A 16,614-nucleotide genomic window follows, 5' to 3' on the forward strand; every position below is an offset into this window, starting at 1 on the left:
CATGCTGTCATTCAAATAAAGCCGATATTCCATTTTGATGCAAATCTTTACTTACAGAGATGTATGTGAACGTGAACTTTCTGTACGGTTCATTTGATTTAGTGAACAAGTAAAGTGTGTGGAGAGTGTCGCCTCTTTGCTGAGGCTCCTCCCATCTTGGCCACTGCAGGGCTGGTTGACGACGTCCAGCAGGAATTACTGCTTTGGCAGATTTGGTAGAAATCCAGGAGAGGGATTTTATGTCGATTTTTATTAAGTGTAATCTTTCAGCACCTTTTTAGATACACAAATACAATTTGCTTCACCTGCATTAACTTAGATCTAGGGGCATGAATCTTGGAAGCAGAATTTCTAAAGACCTGGAGGAACTGACTGCAGAGAACCTGAAAACGCGAGGGAGAAAATGTTTTGTGCATTTGGCAAACACCAAATATCAGTATCTTTTAAAAACAACTTAAACTCTCAGCTGAACAGGAGACAGAGGGTATCTGAAAGAAAAAACTGCAGAACACTCACCCTGCTCCTTCACTGTTTTGGACGAGGTTTAAAGAATAAAATTCAACACTAGACAAAGTCCAGCCTGACTGGGACGTAGTTGCTGACACACTGGAAATACTGGCAAAGCAAGCGTTTGGACTTATTTCTGAATTATGCAGAGGACTTCCCTCGGTGCAAAGCTGTCTCACCACCACTCATCACTCCATGTGTGGGTGAGTCCCACTAGGAATAAAACTTGTTTCCTGCAAATAGGTTACAATTCATAGGTGTGTTAGGAGATGTCTACTTGACTTATTGCACCACTGCAAACGCCTGAGGCTAATAGGCTTTTCATGAACTGGAGCTGCCCGGCTGGGCCATTAGGCCGGTGTAAATTTAGCACCTCAAATACTGAGAAGAGAATCGAGGAACAGCTTCTGCATTACACTGTTATATTAACATTTCAAATTTAGATCAGTGTTATTAATATCGGGCCTTTCATGAGCCTAAAAGATTTTTCTAGAGCTTTCACAATCGTTACCAGGCAGCAGTTGCTTCCAGTTTTTTTTTCTTAAACTGCAAATTAACTTTTCAATATGGCAAACGGCCAGAAAATAGGGTTTCATTCTACAACCACGGCTCAAGGTCTTTCAAAGACCTTCGTTAACGGTCAGCAAATCATTGAGTCGGCCAATTAATTATGTGCCACAGTTAATTTTATACAGAAAAAGGAGGGAGAATAAAAAATTGGTATTGATGTTGATAAAACCAATTTTCCACCTCATGCCTCAGGATATTAGATAATTCTTTACAAGTATGAGCACGAAACTACGTCCGAGTTTTGAGGTCAGAGTCAACCTTGATAAACAGATGGTTTTAGCCTGAAATATAAAAACTGCGTTTGGTCAAGTTTAAAGTAAACGTAGGACATTGATTTCCCTGAATGGACCCTTTTCAAAAATCGACATGTTGGGCACATTTTGAGAGTTATTAAAAAACCTTTTTTGCCTCAGACAGCTGTGATGCTGCCTCTTTAACCACATCAAACACTGTGTGTAGTTTCACCGTCTCAGTCATAGCCTCAATTAACCTTTAATAACTTCATAATTTATACATTAGTGGTTTTAACTAAATCCTATAAGAGGCCTCCAGCGGAAAAGAAAAGCAAAACACTCTCAAATATTTATACTTTTATGTCAAAATAGAGCACATTGTACAGCATCGAGGATACTTGTTGAAAGATAAAGTATCAGCCAGAGAAGAAGCAACGCTCCTCTGTTAGGTTTGAGATTGTTCTTAAGATATAAATATACACATATTAAGTTCAGATTTCCAAAATAACAATAACCTCGACATGCAAACCCACAGATTAAGTCATGGACACACACTTGCATGGTCCCTCTTTATCACAGTTCAACATTAACAATACAAAAACATTTACATCTGCGAAGGACAATATTTCAGTTCTATGACTCCACGCGTTCTCTCCTCTCTCTCTCTCTCTCTCTCTCTCTGTCACACACACGCACACACACACACATATTCAGACAGGCAAGTCGTGTGCTTAAAATCCTTATAACTCCGTTTTAGCGCTCTTATTAAATCCATCTGAAGGTTTTGCCCTCAAGTCATCCTTCAGCCATTTGTCGAAAACAGCGACGGGGTCGATGTTCCAGTGTTTGTGGAAAGAGATGGGCACCTGGTGAGCTAAGAAATCCCTGGCATAGTCCTCTGGGCGTGCCTGAAAGGTAAGATTAAGTACAGCAATTTATATTTGGAAGGTGTCACAAGAGGCTGCACAGTCGTCGCTGTGGAGAGCAAGTGAAGTCAGGAAAGTTTGTGTTTTCAAGCAGGTACGGCAAAGCCCTGGAATCATGCATGTGTATTTTAAACTGACAGAGTGACCTATAATTTGGATTGAATGAGTTTAATTGTTTGTCAACTCAATGGAAAACCGATGTTATATTAAAGGTCCTGCACATCTGCTAAGTAGCTCTCCTGTCGGGACTGTGCGGGGGGGTTATAGATCAAATTTGATTGACAGCTCGCTCGCTCTGCTGTGGTTTCGTCAGGGTGGGACAAAGTACACCGCGACATTCTGACAGGTCACAGTGACAGAAGCACAGGAGTAAAGCATTGAAATGAAAGATGGCTGATGGTCAGGGGTTAGTGCTGTCGCCTCCCGGGCTGATGAAGCCTTTCTGTGTGGAGTCTTCCTCCCGCAGTCCGAAAACACGCAGGTTAATTGGAGGCTCTAAATTCGCCCGTAGGTGCGAATGTGGACGTGAACCCTCTCCCTGTTGCATCTCACCGCAAAACCTCCCCTTTAACTGAACAGACGCCAGGGAAATTTCCAATGCCTTTTCTTTTTCTTTTTTTTTTTTTTTAAACCAAGGAATTTCACAAATACACACAGAGAGACACACAAAGAATTGTACTGTGAGAGAGTGTACCTGATGGAAGAGCGGACTGTGGGTGATAGGAAGTCCGAGGGCATTGAGGCACATTCCCAGCACCATGTCATCTGGAGCGTCATCGCTGTAGCACTTGCAGCCGCTTTTCAGGAGCTGGACCACGGCTTCCCTGCTGAACACCATCCTACAACACAGACACACACCAGGACCATGAACACACAACACAGCCTATTTGGCTGAACTGTAAATAATCAGTTCAAAAATCACACAAAGATAATAATAACGACTCAATTATCCACTCACGGTGCTTAATTTATTCATTTGGTGAGAAGGTAGGGAGTGAAACTGCAAATCAAACCGAGATGTGTTTTTAGTTTTTTTTTGTGCACAACAATGATGTGACATCTCTTTGAAAAGAGAAGCAATTAGACACGAGCAAACAAATCTTCGCCCGCTGGGGGAAAAAAAATGCCACTCAAAGCAGTTTTTAGGAGACATCACCGTTGGGAGAACTGGCAGTTGCAGTGTTGTAAAGTGTCAGAGCCACTGAAGTGTCCCTAAATGGAGGTTCTCACACAGCTCACTCACTGCTCCACATTTATCTTTAGTGCAGCTGACAGCCCGACACACAACTCGTGCTGCTTGTCCACTTTCACTTTCCATGAAATAGGAGGCCTTTAAAACGCGGATGTTATGACACTGCAGTCATTTCTGCGTCGTATTTTTTCTTGCAGTACCCAACAGCGTCTGTCTGTGTGAGTATTAGGTATCGATGTCCCGTCTTCTCTTATCAACCGATGACTGTTTACTGCGTTTTTCCAGATTTTTCTATCGCGTATATTTACTGTAATGCAATTTTTCCCTTAAGGGGGCAACACACCAAATTGAAACGGTTTATCTGAAGATTACAGATTTTTCCATTACATATTTTATAGTCCCTCTGCAGCATCTGTATCTATCATCATTATTCCCTGAGCTTATGAACTGTGGAACTCACCCTCCACCTCCTGTGATGTAGCTGTAGCCGCCCTGGCTCAGGCCGTAGCCGTATCTCTCCCCGAGACACACGGGTTCCGAGGGGTCGTAGCAGCTCAGCAGCACTCGCAGTCTGGGGAGGCTGCAGGAAGCACAGATCGAGCTCATCACACACTCATCGTCAAACGTCTTAAGCTTAGGCACGAGTGACACTGTCCATTTAGGACCTGAAGTAACGGCTCTCCCTCCGGCACCAGCCTCCACACGAAGGGGGAAACCTGACGGATGTAAAGTGAAGCCGGTTGGACGTGAATTAATCTGGAGGTTCGACAGGATGTTAATGTCTCTAGAAGTCAAAATGACTTCACTCCAAGTGTTCCTCTCTTTTAATGCACTCTTTTTATGGCTGAGAGACAGAATCTGTTGGAACATTTATGAAGAAGCGTCAGTCAAACTGGAAGCAAAATGAAAGCATGACATTTAAAGATTGAGACACAGTGTCCTGGTAGAAAAAGATGAGAAACACCATCTTGAATAATGGTGGATATGCGTGTAAATATACCTGATGAGCGTGTCGTCGTCCACAACCAGGAGCCACTTGGTGTCTGGGACGGTGCTGCTGAGATATCTCTGAAGGATGGCAAACGTTTTCCCGCAGTGGCCTGTAAATTGAGACACACTGTCAATGCTGGCCAGTAAGACTTAATCACATATTGACCCATGTGCTGTATTCTTGTTTACAAAGATAAATGAGGCCGTTACTGGAAGAAAACACACTTGGCGTTATTGGGTATTTACATCCACACACACACACAGCTCCACCACAGAAAGAAGAAATTACAGTCATAAATTACGCCCACAGTAAAGCATTTGAAAGGTGGCAGGCCGACCAACAGTAACAATTAGAAACTACAAAAGCATTTGCATTTTACTTTGCAGAAGTCATTAGTGTGAAGACTCAGTTTTGAGGTAACGCCTTCGACGCCGCAGCTCCGTTCAGTTCAGTGAGCGAATGAATTTTTCATCAACGGCTCCTGTGGTAATCCAGCCTGAGCGATGTTAATACCGTGCTAAATGCAGCCAATAGTCATCTATTTAAATAATATGGAAACTATTGCAAGAAACATTTCACTAATTTGACTTCTACTCCCCTGATAGGAGACTTTGAGGAGGCAATAAACACGAGAAAAATTGCATTGGCAACTTTTATTGTGACAAAGTGTGAACACGCTTCTGTTCTGGATCTGTTAGAGGACACCACACAAAACATGCGTGGCTACAATGACCTCATGTTGGTAAAGTGGTTAGCACTATGGCCTCCTAGCAGAAGGTTCATGGTTTGATTCCCGGCTGTGTGGGTTTTCTCTGGGTTCCACAGTCTGAGACATGCAGGTTGGTAAATGAGCTGCATTTATACAGCGTTCTTCTGTCTCTATCGACCACTCAGAACACTTTACAGAGCAAAATCCATTCACCCGTTGACACACACGTTCATACAGCGCTTCTGTACGCAGCTGTCAGCTTCAGTATCTTGCCCAAGGACGCTTTGGAGGACTCGATCCGGCCTGTCCTTCGGATAGTGGACGACCCTCTCCACCTCCTGAGCCACAGCTGCCCAGGTTGACTTAAGTAGAGGTTTTAAATTCCTCCATAGCTGTGAATGTGATGTGTTGTTTGTTTGCCCATGATGCACCACGCCTCTCGCTCAATGTCAGCTGGAATTGGCTCCAGCCAGCACCACCTGCAAATGCTAAGCCGTAAAGTGGTAATGGATTGACGAATGTTTAAAGGCCTGTCGTTTTAATTGACTTTGATTTTTTTTAGGTTTAGATTTTACAGCATGAGAGAAAATCTCCAGAGCCTTGTGAGAAAGTGTGAGAAAGTGGGGAAAAGCCGTTTACCTTCATTCTGACGTCTCAAAGACATAATAATGTGTGTTTGCCATGATTGACCAGCGGAAATCAAACCGTTACTCTGCTGTGTTTGACAGGATCCTGCCAGATGGAACAAAATGTTCCGCCAACTCCCCAAAAAACTAAAACAGTGACGTGGTAGTTGCACAACAAGCGACCTAAAGAAATATATACCCATCAGAATCCAAATATCCGCACGCCATCATGGCTGAGAGCGGAGACACGGAAATCCCTGGTGGCAAGCATCACAAAGAATACTGAGGCCCTACTGTTTTATTTATAAGGAACCCAAGGTGTTTTTTCCCCCTTGTATCTGAATATAGAGTAAGAAAGGAAACCTTGAACTGCTGACAGGAATAAAATCCAAAAATGTACATTTTAGAGGCAGGTCTCCAGAAAACCCAGGTAATCTTATTTCCAGTTGAAGGAGGTTGGCGAGTGATGTTCAGGGACTCAGAAACACGCAGTAGAATCCGTGTCCATGTGTCATGTTGCATCTATAATAAAAATATCAGCACTGAAGAATGAGAGGACGACTTCTGCTTCCTGTACTTGAACATATCACCACCATACCGTCACTAAAACAAACTTCCCCGTGAGTAGTGTGAGTATTTACTTAATAAAGTTTTGATGCCATGTTCCCATTTCAGGCCGTTGCATCACTCCTGCCCTCACTTGCTCAGACTGACTAGAAATTGAAAAACCTGACACTGTTGAGTTTGTTTTTCCCATTGTCAAAATATTTATAAGGTTTGTGTTGTTTCATTGTGACTTTGGGTTGCAGCATAACAAATAGGCTCAGTGTTTTTAAAACAGGAAGTCAAGTGAATTTATTTTGTTTAAATGGCCTGTAAGCTTCTTTTCCATTGGAGATTCAAGAATTATTCAGTCAGATGTATCTATGTATCTACTATCTATCTATATATCTACCTATAGTATCTATCCATCTATCCATAGTATCTAGAATCTATCTATAGTATCTATGTAGTATCTATCTATCCATCTATAGTATCTATCTATCCATCTATAGTATCTATCTATCCATCTATAGTATGTATCCATCCATCTATAGTATCTATCTATCCATCTATAGTATGTATCCATCCATCTGATTCTATAGTATATATCAATTTATTCATAGTATCTAGAATCTATCTATCTATAGTATATATCTATCCATAGTATTTATATAGTATATATCTATCAATCTATCCATCTATAGTATCTATCTATCTATAGCATCAATATAGTATCTATCTATCCATCCATCTATCTATCTAATCTATCCATCTACAGCATCTATCTAATCCATCTATCTATCGCTCGTATCTATCTAGCCATGCATAGGATTTATCCATCTATATATCCATCTATAGTTTCTAGCCATCCATCTATCTATCCATCTATCTTTCTATCCATCTATAGTATCTATCTATCTATTTATCTTTCTATCCATCTATAGTATCTATCCATCCGTATCTACCTATCCACAGTATCCAGCCATGCTCATCATCACAGCTTTATAAATATGATAACCCCCCCCTCCCCCAACACCTTGTTAGCAGCTAGTTGTGCTCAATAATTACTGATTTTATTGACAGACAGTTAAAAATGCTCCACTCTCCTCAAACATACATAAATACCATAATATTTACAGTTCACTTATGCTAATGTATGTATGGTTTTAAGAGTTGGCTCTAAAGGCATGTTGGGAAATCAATGGGCTCAGTGGAGTCACCTGAAGGTGACATAAATAAAGAACTATGGTGGTGACTACAGATTCCAGACATATTGATGCTAGTTTCCTGTTCATGAACTCTGAGGCTGCTCTCAGCGATCATTAGCATAAACCCCGAGGGCCGGGGAGCGGAGGAGACAGATTAAAACAAAAGAAATGGAAACAAATTATGTTCGTCCCGACCTTAATCGAATCCAAGTCTGATAACTGATTGCGCATCATTTGGATATTTGGCATCGAGGCGGCAGATAAACAGCTTATTTTTCACTTGACTTCAATCATATATCATTTCAGTGTGTGCTTATCTGATTAATGTAGCGCACAGCGACTTCAGGCCCCTTAGTGGCTGACTCCATTGCACATTTGTCTTTACACAGTGCAACGCTAATTCTATTTTCAGTTTCCACAGTGTTGAAGGCCCAGCAACGTTTAAAACCAGCCTTTTTTCTCAGACTCGAGCCGCAGCAGAAATCCAATCTACTGTACCTCACCCAGATTGTAAATGCTATTATGAGTTCTGTTTGATTGACATCATGCATAGTTATTAAACTGACAGTAGCTCCAGCGTCTGGCCGCTTACCAAACTGGAGAAAATCCCCTCGGGCCTTGACGATGGACTTTGGCCGGCTGCCAAAGTTCCAACATCCAATTGTTATCTTCCAAAAGTAAAAAAAATAAATTAAAAAAAACTGGTGTGCATTGGAAAGTGAAATTAAAGGGAAGGAGATGATCTCTGAGAAAGAATTGGCTGACACGGTCCTTGAGAAACGTAAATTGGTTGAGAGGAGCAGAGCCATGGTCTTTTCTAGAATAAAACGACAAACTCAGACGTGCATCGTACGCCTTCCGGTTTGATTTGTTGTCATGGCTTTACCAGCTGCTCGTCTCTCAGCTCGACATGTCTGCGAAACGTAAACACACATCACCTCTTGGCCCTGACCGGTATCTGCTGTATAGACAGAGAGTAACATAACCAACGTCTTTTCAAGATATGGAATATTGATGTTGTTGACGTTAACTTTAGGTCAGAAAAGGCCCCGTACATTAAGCAGCACTTAGAGCATGTTGGCGCTGCTCATCCCTTTCTACCAACCGACTGCAGCGCCAACAATCAGTCGACGTGGACAATGATACCCTCGACTCTGTGTTTATCTCATTATCGGGCTCCAACGGCTTCGCTCAGAGAGTAAATAAACTCCGCTTTAAAATGCATCCTCGACCTTTTTCTAGCTTATGGCATCGACATTGAACATTTAAAAGCTTCTACACAGAAAGGAAAACCCTTTAATGAAAAGTAAAACGGCCTGAAAAGCTCTGCAGTAAAGCTTAGGACGACTATCATGCGTCTTTTCTGTCACTGTCCCAGACGCATATAGTGATAATGCACTTATATTCTATTATATTCAAATATTTTGGGAATGTAAAGTGGCCTGGACGCTATAGAAACACCTTTTGTTAAACTGCAATTCAATCTACAATGCAATCAGTAACACATGGTAATCAATGAGAGAATGAGGCAGAGAAAGTTCAATTCCTTACAAATTAATGGACACAATTAGGGTTTAAATTCAACAAGGCTTTTAAAACTTTACTGTAAGATACAATCAGGTAGACTCGTGATTTCTCTGGGATTTTCACGTAAATACTTAAAATCAATGTGTTTTGTTTAAAATACCTTACACACATTAAGGATGCATTCTGTGCTGCAGGGAATGCAGCACAGGGAACTGTCACATTCCTTCCTTTTACATTCTTTACTACGAGAATGTCTGCCCTGAAGACTCCGTGTCAGTGAGTTGTTGTAGTGATGTAACCTGCGCACGTATTTGCATCCACTTGTGGCATATTCAATAATACAGTAGGAAACTACCAAACAGCCGGTTCGATGAAGAACAGATGTGTCGTCTTTGCTCTTCGTAGACCAAAGCTATTTGTGGTGCAGAGGAGCTTTTGTTTTCTCCCCGTGTCTGTTAGTTTGTTTCTTTCTTTGGTTGTTCGTCAACAAGATTACGCAAAAACTACTTAAAGGAAATTTTTGGAAGGATGAGCCAAGAAATAACCCATTAAATTTTGCCCTTCATCCGAACAAAGGAGCGAATCTGTTTTGGACTGCTGGAGGATTTTCTTTATCGCTGCCTTTTACATTGTTCTGACTCTTTTATTTTATTTTTTTCACCAAGTTCCCAGGGAATAATTCATGTATCTTGGTGCAGCTTGATTGCATCTATGGGGAATGTTGGGCCTTGGAGGAGGTATGCAGGCTATTAAGTGCCATGGTGTTCTCATTGCAGTCCGTCCGTCTGACTGAAACTACTGAACCAATTTCCATGGAATTTTATGGAGGGGTGGGACATGACCCGAGGAAGACCCCATTAAAGTCTGGAGTGGATCCAAATAAGAAGGCAGATTGAAGATTTTTTTTTTTCTTCCATTTTCTTTAACATGATGAGACAGGACGGTAGGCCTGGCGGGGGCTCTCAAGTGCCCTTCCAGTTCTGCGCGTGACATCAAGGTTTGTTGACCACTGCAGAAGTTTTAAAAGTAGTTTGAAATCAGATTTCAGCCCCTTGGGGTTGGACAGATCCTCAACTAATCTGATCACACCTCCTTCAATCTGATTTGTCAAATCTGATTAAGAAAAATCAATGTGACGATTCCAGTGAGGATACAGTCCAATACCTGAGAGCTTTGGCAGTTGGCACAAGCAGAGCTATCTGTGATCCGGTGTCACGAAGGCAAAGGAGCTGGTAGTGGTTTCATAGCAGAGCGAGAAGACACTGAGACCTGTCCCATGTCCACATGTGACGTCCAACAACTAACTGGACTGGTAACAGTAACTTTAACAGAAAGAGCGATATTTATTGTCGACGAGACTCAGCTCTGCAGACAGACTAGTTCACATTTCAGGAAGCAGCCGGTGGCAGTTTATATCCTTCGCCGCCTCAATGCAAATAGGTTGCAAAACACCACTTTGTTAAAGAACTGAGCCGCCTGGAGACAGCGGCTGCAGGGAGACCAGAGACAAATCGCTCCTTTGAACAACAACCCCTCAACCTTCCCACAGCGGAAGCCGGGAGTGAATACAACCGATGCATCATCCCATTAAGGTGCAACATGAGAGGTCTTAGGTGCCATTTTGTGCCGACAGCCATCAGAGTGTAAAATAATTTGCGGACAAATGGCCCCCGGCCTCGGGCCTTTAGGAGGGTGCTGGAGCAGAGAGCTTGAGCCATGTTTACAAAACGACCCTGGGTTGCTTTAAGGATTCTCGTGCTCCATTAACAGGCTCTTCTGCCTGTTTCTGATTAACAAACATCACTCAATCCCACTAATTCTGTACGAACTACACAACGTGACGTGCACCCGTGTGAAATCTGGCCGTAGTTCTAGTGTACTGATGCAACAAGCTAATTTCTGATGAGGAATCTCCGACTCTGAAATCCAAACCCCATAATGTATCAGACAGGGTCTTGTCAGAGAATCTTGCCAACGGTGACTCAGCAAAAATGGATCCTCCAGACACATTCATCCCCAAGTGACAGGAACCGCACTCAAAATATCAGCTTATATTAAATCTGATTTACAGAAAGGTGCATGTGATAAACAAATGCCTATAACATATTGTAGTAATAACAACAATATAAAACTTCTGAGCACAGTAACACTCTATTCATTATTATCTGGTTCAGAGCATCCTGTCACCCAGCAACATCCACCAGCTTCCCCTGTGGGAGAAGATCTTCCAGACACTCCTGGGAGAGGAGCTGGAGGATGTTGTTGTTTTAAAGCTTCTCCCGAGGGACCACCAAACTCTCAGACCTCATGTTTTCCATCTGGAGACGGCTGGTCTGCCCCAGGTCAGCCATGCCAGGTGGGAGCCACCGTTTGTGCTTTGTTACCAGATGTAGCCTCTTAATGCAGAGGAGCAGGATTCAATAACGTCTGAACTCGTCTGATGCTGCGTCGATGGAATGTTTTGAACTGAATGACGCTTGGTCTATTTCGGCTTGTTGCACATGGCAACTTATTTTTGTGTCTTTGCTATTGCATGAAATCTAAATTTAGAAAAGATGATTTCTGCATCATTTTGAGAAAGTTATGAATCTCCAATGTCCATGTCTTTTACAATATTTGGGATCTTGTGAAAGACTGTGGATTTCTCACATAAATGTTCCTCTTGTATCCGTCTCTTTTAGATACATCCTCATGCAAAAATGACAAATTGCGGTGTTATGCGCTCGACTTTTTCTTGGCAACATGCAGTGACTTGCTGGAGTCTTCACTGGTTGTCTGGCAACCATGAAGTGAGGACGAGACTTAAGAAAGTCACTGCCTGTTGCCAAGAAATAGTCTGATCCATCCCCTCTGCGTAAGACCCGTGAGCTTCAGGGGTCTCAGTAGGTGGATGTTCTAACCTTTGGGCAGGACAGGCTATTTTGCTCCCCTTGTTTCCAGGCTTTATGCTAAGATAAGCTGAGCTAACCAGCGGCTGGCTGTTGCTACACATGTAACAAACAGACCAGATGCAGTTATTTAACCTCAAGGAGAAAGTCTATAATGCTGCTTTCAGACATGCCCTGAACTCTGCATATTCTCCTAAAATTATCCAGACGAGCAAATGTCCGAGTCAGTTGCTCCGGACATTTTCCTGCCAGCCTCAAAGTAACGCTCTGGACATTTTCCTGTAGTTGTGAACAGGTCTGACACAGATGAGCTGTTTTCAGGTATGAACTGCTGTGATTTACAGTATTTCCAGTTTTTAAACAACACTTAGCCCTATAATAAAACTTTGTAAACACGGACTCAACAGTACGTCTGGTGATGTTGAAGTGTGCTGTGGTTAAAAATACCACAACTACAAATGGCGAAAGGAAATAATGCAACATTATCACCAGATCTTAGAAAAACAAATATGTGCAGTAAACGTTTCAGTTAATAGATCCTGACAGTCTGTGCAAGTCAGCGGGGGGATATTGGACAAACTTGTGCTGCAGTTTATAGCGTTCATTCGGAGGAAAGCTTGTTAAATTCATAAACAACCAGATGGCACAGACCCATTTATCACCACAGTAGAAAAAAAAGGGCACGTTAAAGTTTTAAATCTTAGCATTATAAACTAAAGAATATATTATTTAAACAGGGGACTGAATAACAAATATCTCATCTCCGAGGAAAACTCAATTCTAGTCATCGCTGACTCAGGCAATATCCGTTCGGATCACAGGAAACATCCCCTTCACAAGGTGCTAGGTTATAGAACAACCTCACCTTCAGTTTGCTATTTCATTTTTCATGTGGCTCTGTATGTGCCGCTGACCTTGCACCATTACAAAGAGCCTCACTGTATCTATTTGGCACGACTGCGGCCACAGCAGCTCTTACCTCTTTCAGTATTCGGTACTCCTAAATTAATGGTCGGTATTGCAGGATCCGCATGGTCACTGTAGTACTCCAAGAACAAGGCATCCTTCTCCCAAGTCTTCTTTATCACTGGAACTAGAGCAAAGGGGAAGAAAAAAAATCAATACAGGCCTTCACCAAGTTTCACAACTAACAGACTTGAGGTTCTTCGTGGTGTAGACGCTCAGAGCAGATTATTATTTCATATTTATCGCAACACGTGTTCTTTTCTGATGTTTGTCTGTTTTGGTCGAATATTCTATTAAAGACATCTTCAGATATCAAACTCATGAGAAAAGACAAGAGGGAGAACAGATTTTTAAAAGAAGATAGTGAGACTCGCTTTAATCCCTCCACTGGGTTGAATGTCAGGATTGAACTCCACACTCTTATTCCGGAATGGATGAATCGACTCTTTGGGATTTAGTGGCATTGATTAGCATCAAATGATATCATAAAATCTTTCATTTATAATGTGTAAAATAAAAGAGAATATTCTTTAGTCTCAGCAGTTGGATTTTAGAGCCAAGAATCCGAGCGTTTTTCTCTTCAATAAAATATTCTGTGGGTTCTAGTTTCTGTCAGTTTGTGCTCGTTGCTCTGTAACATTTTGTCACATTCGTCCCTTTGACTTTTTGTCCTCTGTTCAAAATTAGCTCAGTGTTTCTACACTGTCTTTGAGCTCTATCTGTCACTGACCCACTTCCTGATGGCAAGTTTTCCTATTGATCAGGATCTGACTGACGAGTTCTGGAGATCTTTTGTGATGAGTCTCTGAGTCGTCGAAGCGAGAGAGTTTGGGTGCCGAGGAATACAGAGCACACAGAGATCTGCAGCGGCAGCAGCTCCAGTCTGTGTGCAACTATCGTAAATCAACACAAGTGAATCACGGTGGCAACTCTGGACAAAAAAAAAGAAAGAAGAACCAAAACACAAAACTTTAAGTTGACGGACCATCGCTGACTCTAAAGGATTTTAGAAACCAATATCTGATAAAAACCGTAAATATAGCAATGCCTTTCTGTAGGACACAATTACTAGATTTGATCAAATGACAATTCACCATCATGTAAATGTAAAACTTATATCTACAGGTAAAGCAAACACTTCACCTAAATGATACTTGGAACATATTACAGATTTAAAGGAGAGGAACAGCAATTTTACACATTGTTACATGTGTTATTTATATTGTTTTATTTCATTTTATCTGTCAAACCAAAGACTGAGAACAAATGTGCAAAATCTACAGAAATCTCACAACACAAGGAACATGCCTGCGTTTCCTATTCACTTTGTGGAAAGTTAATACAACTGATGCAGCCAAAAAGAAAGTAAAACACCACAACCATTTGTTATTTATCACCCTTTTGATATCTTAACTTTAATTTTAAAATATATTAAAGCAGATTGAAATGTTTGCATTATTGTTCCTGTACTATATAATCATGGAGATTCAAAAGCTAGAACACTAACAGAGCAGCTCTTTTACATTCTCTGCTCACTGATCTGAACTTACCTTGACATATAAATTCAATATTCATTTTCCATGTTTAAATCTGGCAGCTCGGCAGAGGAAACAGTAATTAAGCTAAAGTGCAATAACAGCCTTCCGAAACGTCGTGTACAATTTGTCTGATCGCTCTCACATTAATCTGCAGTTTGATCTATTGACGGAAGCTTTTTTTTTTTTTAAATCCTGTAACAGAAGCAGCAGATTTACGGTGGAAATATCAGAGCTTCCCGACGGATTGCGGAACATTAGTAAGTGATTTCCTGACACCTGCGGGATTGCTGGATGACTGTGAATTCCGGGCATTAAGGGAGGGAGGCACTCAGTCGAGAAGCTCGGGGCATTTCATTTCTTCTCTTTGCCTCAACACTATTAAATCCTTTCAGAGCTGATGGTGGAATCGTTTAGTGAAGGAATTTGTCAGGATTATAAAGAACAGCTCTCATACAGTCACTCGTGTCAAAGGTGGGAAAAATAGATCCATTATGATACAACACAACGGGAAACGCACGCCGTTTTAAAAAAGGCACGTGTGTGACTCACCTCGTTCACTGTGAAACTTCTGACACGTTTTCACGGCAACGAAAATGTCTGCTTCATTCACCGGCTCCCCCTTTGGTGAAGAGAAGAGACAGGAATCAAACACAGGCTCACCTGAACATAAAAGCATAAATAACGTGTACTTAAAACACACGATATTAGGCTAGGCTGGTATTAAGTGAAATCTTTAGTGAAATTACAAAGTTGACATTTGTCCCCCAAAAGAATTTCCATCAGAAAAGCAGAGGCGTAATGTAGCTAATAACAATTCAGCTTATTTTAAAATGTCAAAGAGTTTTTCCATAGGAGCCGCCTGTCAGCAGGGTGACCGGTGATGTGCCATAATCACCACGCCAACATTCGGTGTCATTTTAACCCTATAACCCAAACTAACCATCACTTTTCATATACCTGAGCGTAACCTTTAACGGGGGCTTTTCATGACAGGGGTGATGATTACCACACAGCACCTTCCAGAGGACCTGTGTCCACTTCAGAGCTTTAGAGAAACTCGGATATTTAACGTGAACGTGCTTCATTATGTGTTTTCATCTGTTTTAATTATCTGGTCCCTTTATTTTGGAGAGGTGGAGACCTACTCAGCTTCCAGGAAAAACCTCCTGAACAATACACAGAATCACAGAAACCCTATAAAATTAAATTAAATGTAATGGCAATGGGTTGTTGGACAATTAGGAAAAAAACCTCTTAAATCAACTGACAGGATTTTATTAAAAACGTACGCTACATTAAAAGTGTCATCAGTTGCTGCTGCACAAACCACAGGGTGTGATGTACAGTAACAATCTCTTGTGCCAGGAGCGTCGCAAAGAGCTAAAAGTTAGAACTGTAATAAAGAAACTAGGGCTGTAAATAATTTGATTATTTTCATTACTTTTTAAAATACTAAATTATCAAGATGTAAAAAGAGGGGAGAAGAAATTTAAATCTTCACATTTGAGGACGTGGAACTTTTTTTTATATAAATAAGGATTTGTGTTCTATATAAAAAATATTAATAACTAGAAAATTGAGAGAGAGAGAGAGAGAGAGAGAGAGAGAGAGAGAGAGAGAGAGAGAGAGATGCTCTGAACGCAGCCCATGAACAACACGCTCTTATTAAAAAACTATAGGTCCTATTGGTGAAATAAAAATACCATGAGTTTCCAAAGACTTTGCCGAACACAGAGATATAACGTTTAGTGGTTAAAGTTAAAAAATGTGACCCAGGGAGCGAGTTTAAAAAGTGTGACTTTGAGGCTCCTTCCAGAAATGTCCTCTCTGATTTAACATTAGAGTGAATGGAGAGTTCCTCGCTTCTCCTTCTGTTTCAGAGCTCATAGAGACAAAAGTTGAGGTTTAATCAATAATCCATGATCGATGAATTATTGACTTGTGTCATTTCAGAGTGTGTGAGCACAGATGCTTTGTTGCCCTCAGACCCCAAAAACCTCAAGAGCACTCAACCGCTCACTTCCAGTTTCCACCTTTACTGTTTTTATTGTTTCCTCTGTTATACTTGTTTTTGGAAACGTCTTAATATGAATGTGAGCACACACCGCTGTCCTGAAATATCCGGCACACACGCACAGCGGAGCGTCACCACATCAAGTGTCGTTATTTCCCCCCCGAAATAAAAAAGGA

The 16,614-nt window shown here is 41.4% G+C and overlaps 1 protein-coding gene across 1 annotated transcript in view; it reads right to left on the reverse strand.

The window, feature by feature from the left end:
- Positions 1–1,654: 1,654 nt before the first annotated feature.
- b3glcta (beta 3-glucosyltransferase a) overlaps positions 1,655–16,614 on the reverse strand; it is a 52,933-nt gene continuing 37,973 nt past the window's right edge. Inside the window, exons 10-15 of the mRNA XM_035154433.1 lie at positions 14,974–15,043; positions 12,900–13,013; positions 4,429–4,528; positions 3,889–4,008; positions 2,931–3,075; positions 1,655–2,218 (exon numbers count right to left, since the gene is read on the reverse strand). Of these exons, the coding sequence (XP_035010324.1) occupies positions 2,051–2,218; positions 2,931–3,075; positions 3,889–4,008; positions 4,429–4,528; positions 12,900–13,013; positions 14,974–15,043 (717 nt within the window). The 3' untranslated portion in view covers positions 1,655–2,050. The remainder of the gene's footprint in view (positions 2,219–2,930; positions 3,076–3,888; positions 4,009–4,428; positions 4,529–12,899; positions 13,014–14,973; positions 15,044–16,614) is intronic.

This window comes from Hippoglossus stenolepis, chromosome 4 (assembly GCF_022539355.2).
Source record: "Hippoglossus stenolepis isolate QCI-W04-F060 chromosome 4, HSTE1.2, whole genome shotgun sequence".
Lineage (NCBI taxonomy): Eukaryota > Metazoa > Chordata > Actinopteri > Pleuronectiformes > Pleuronectidae > Hippoglossus > Hippoglossus stenolepis.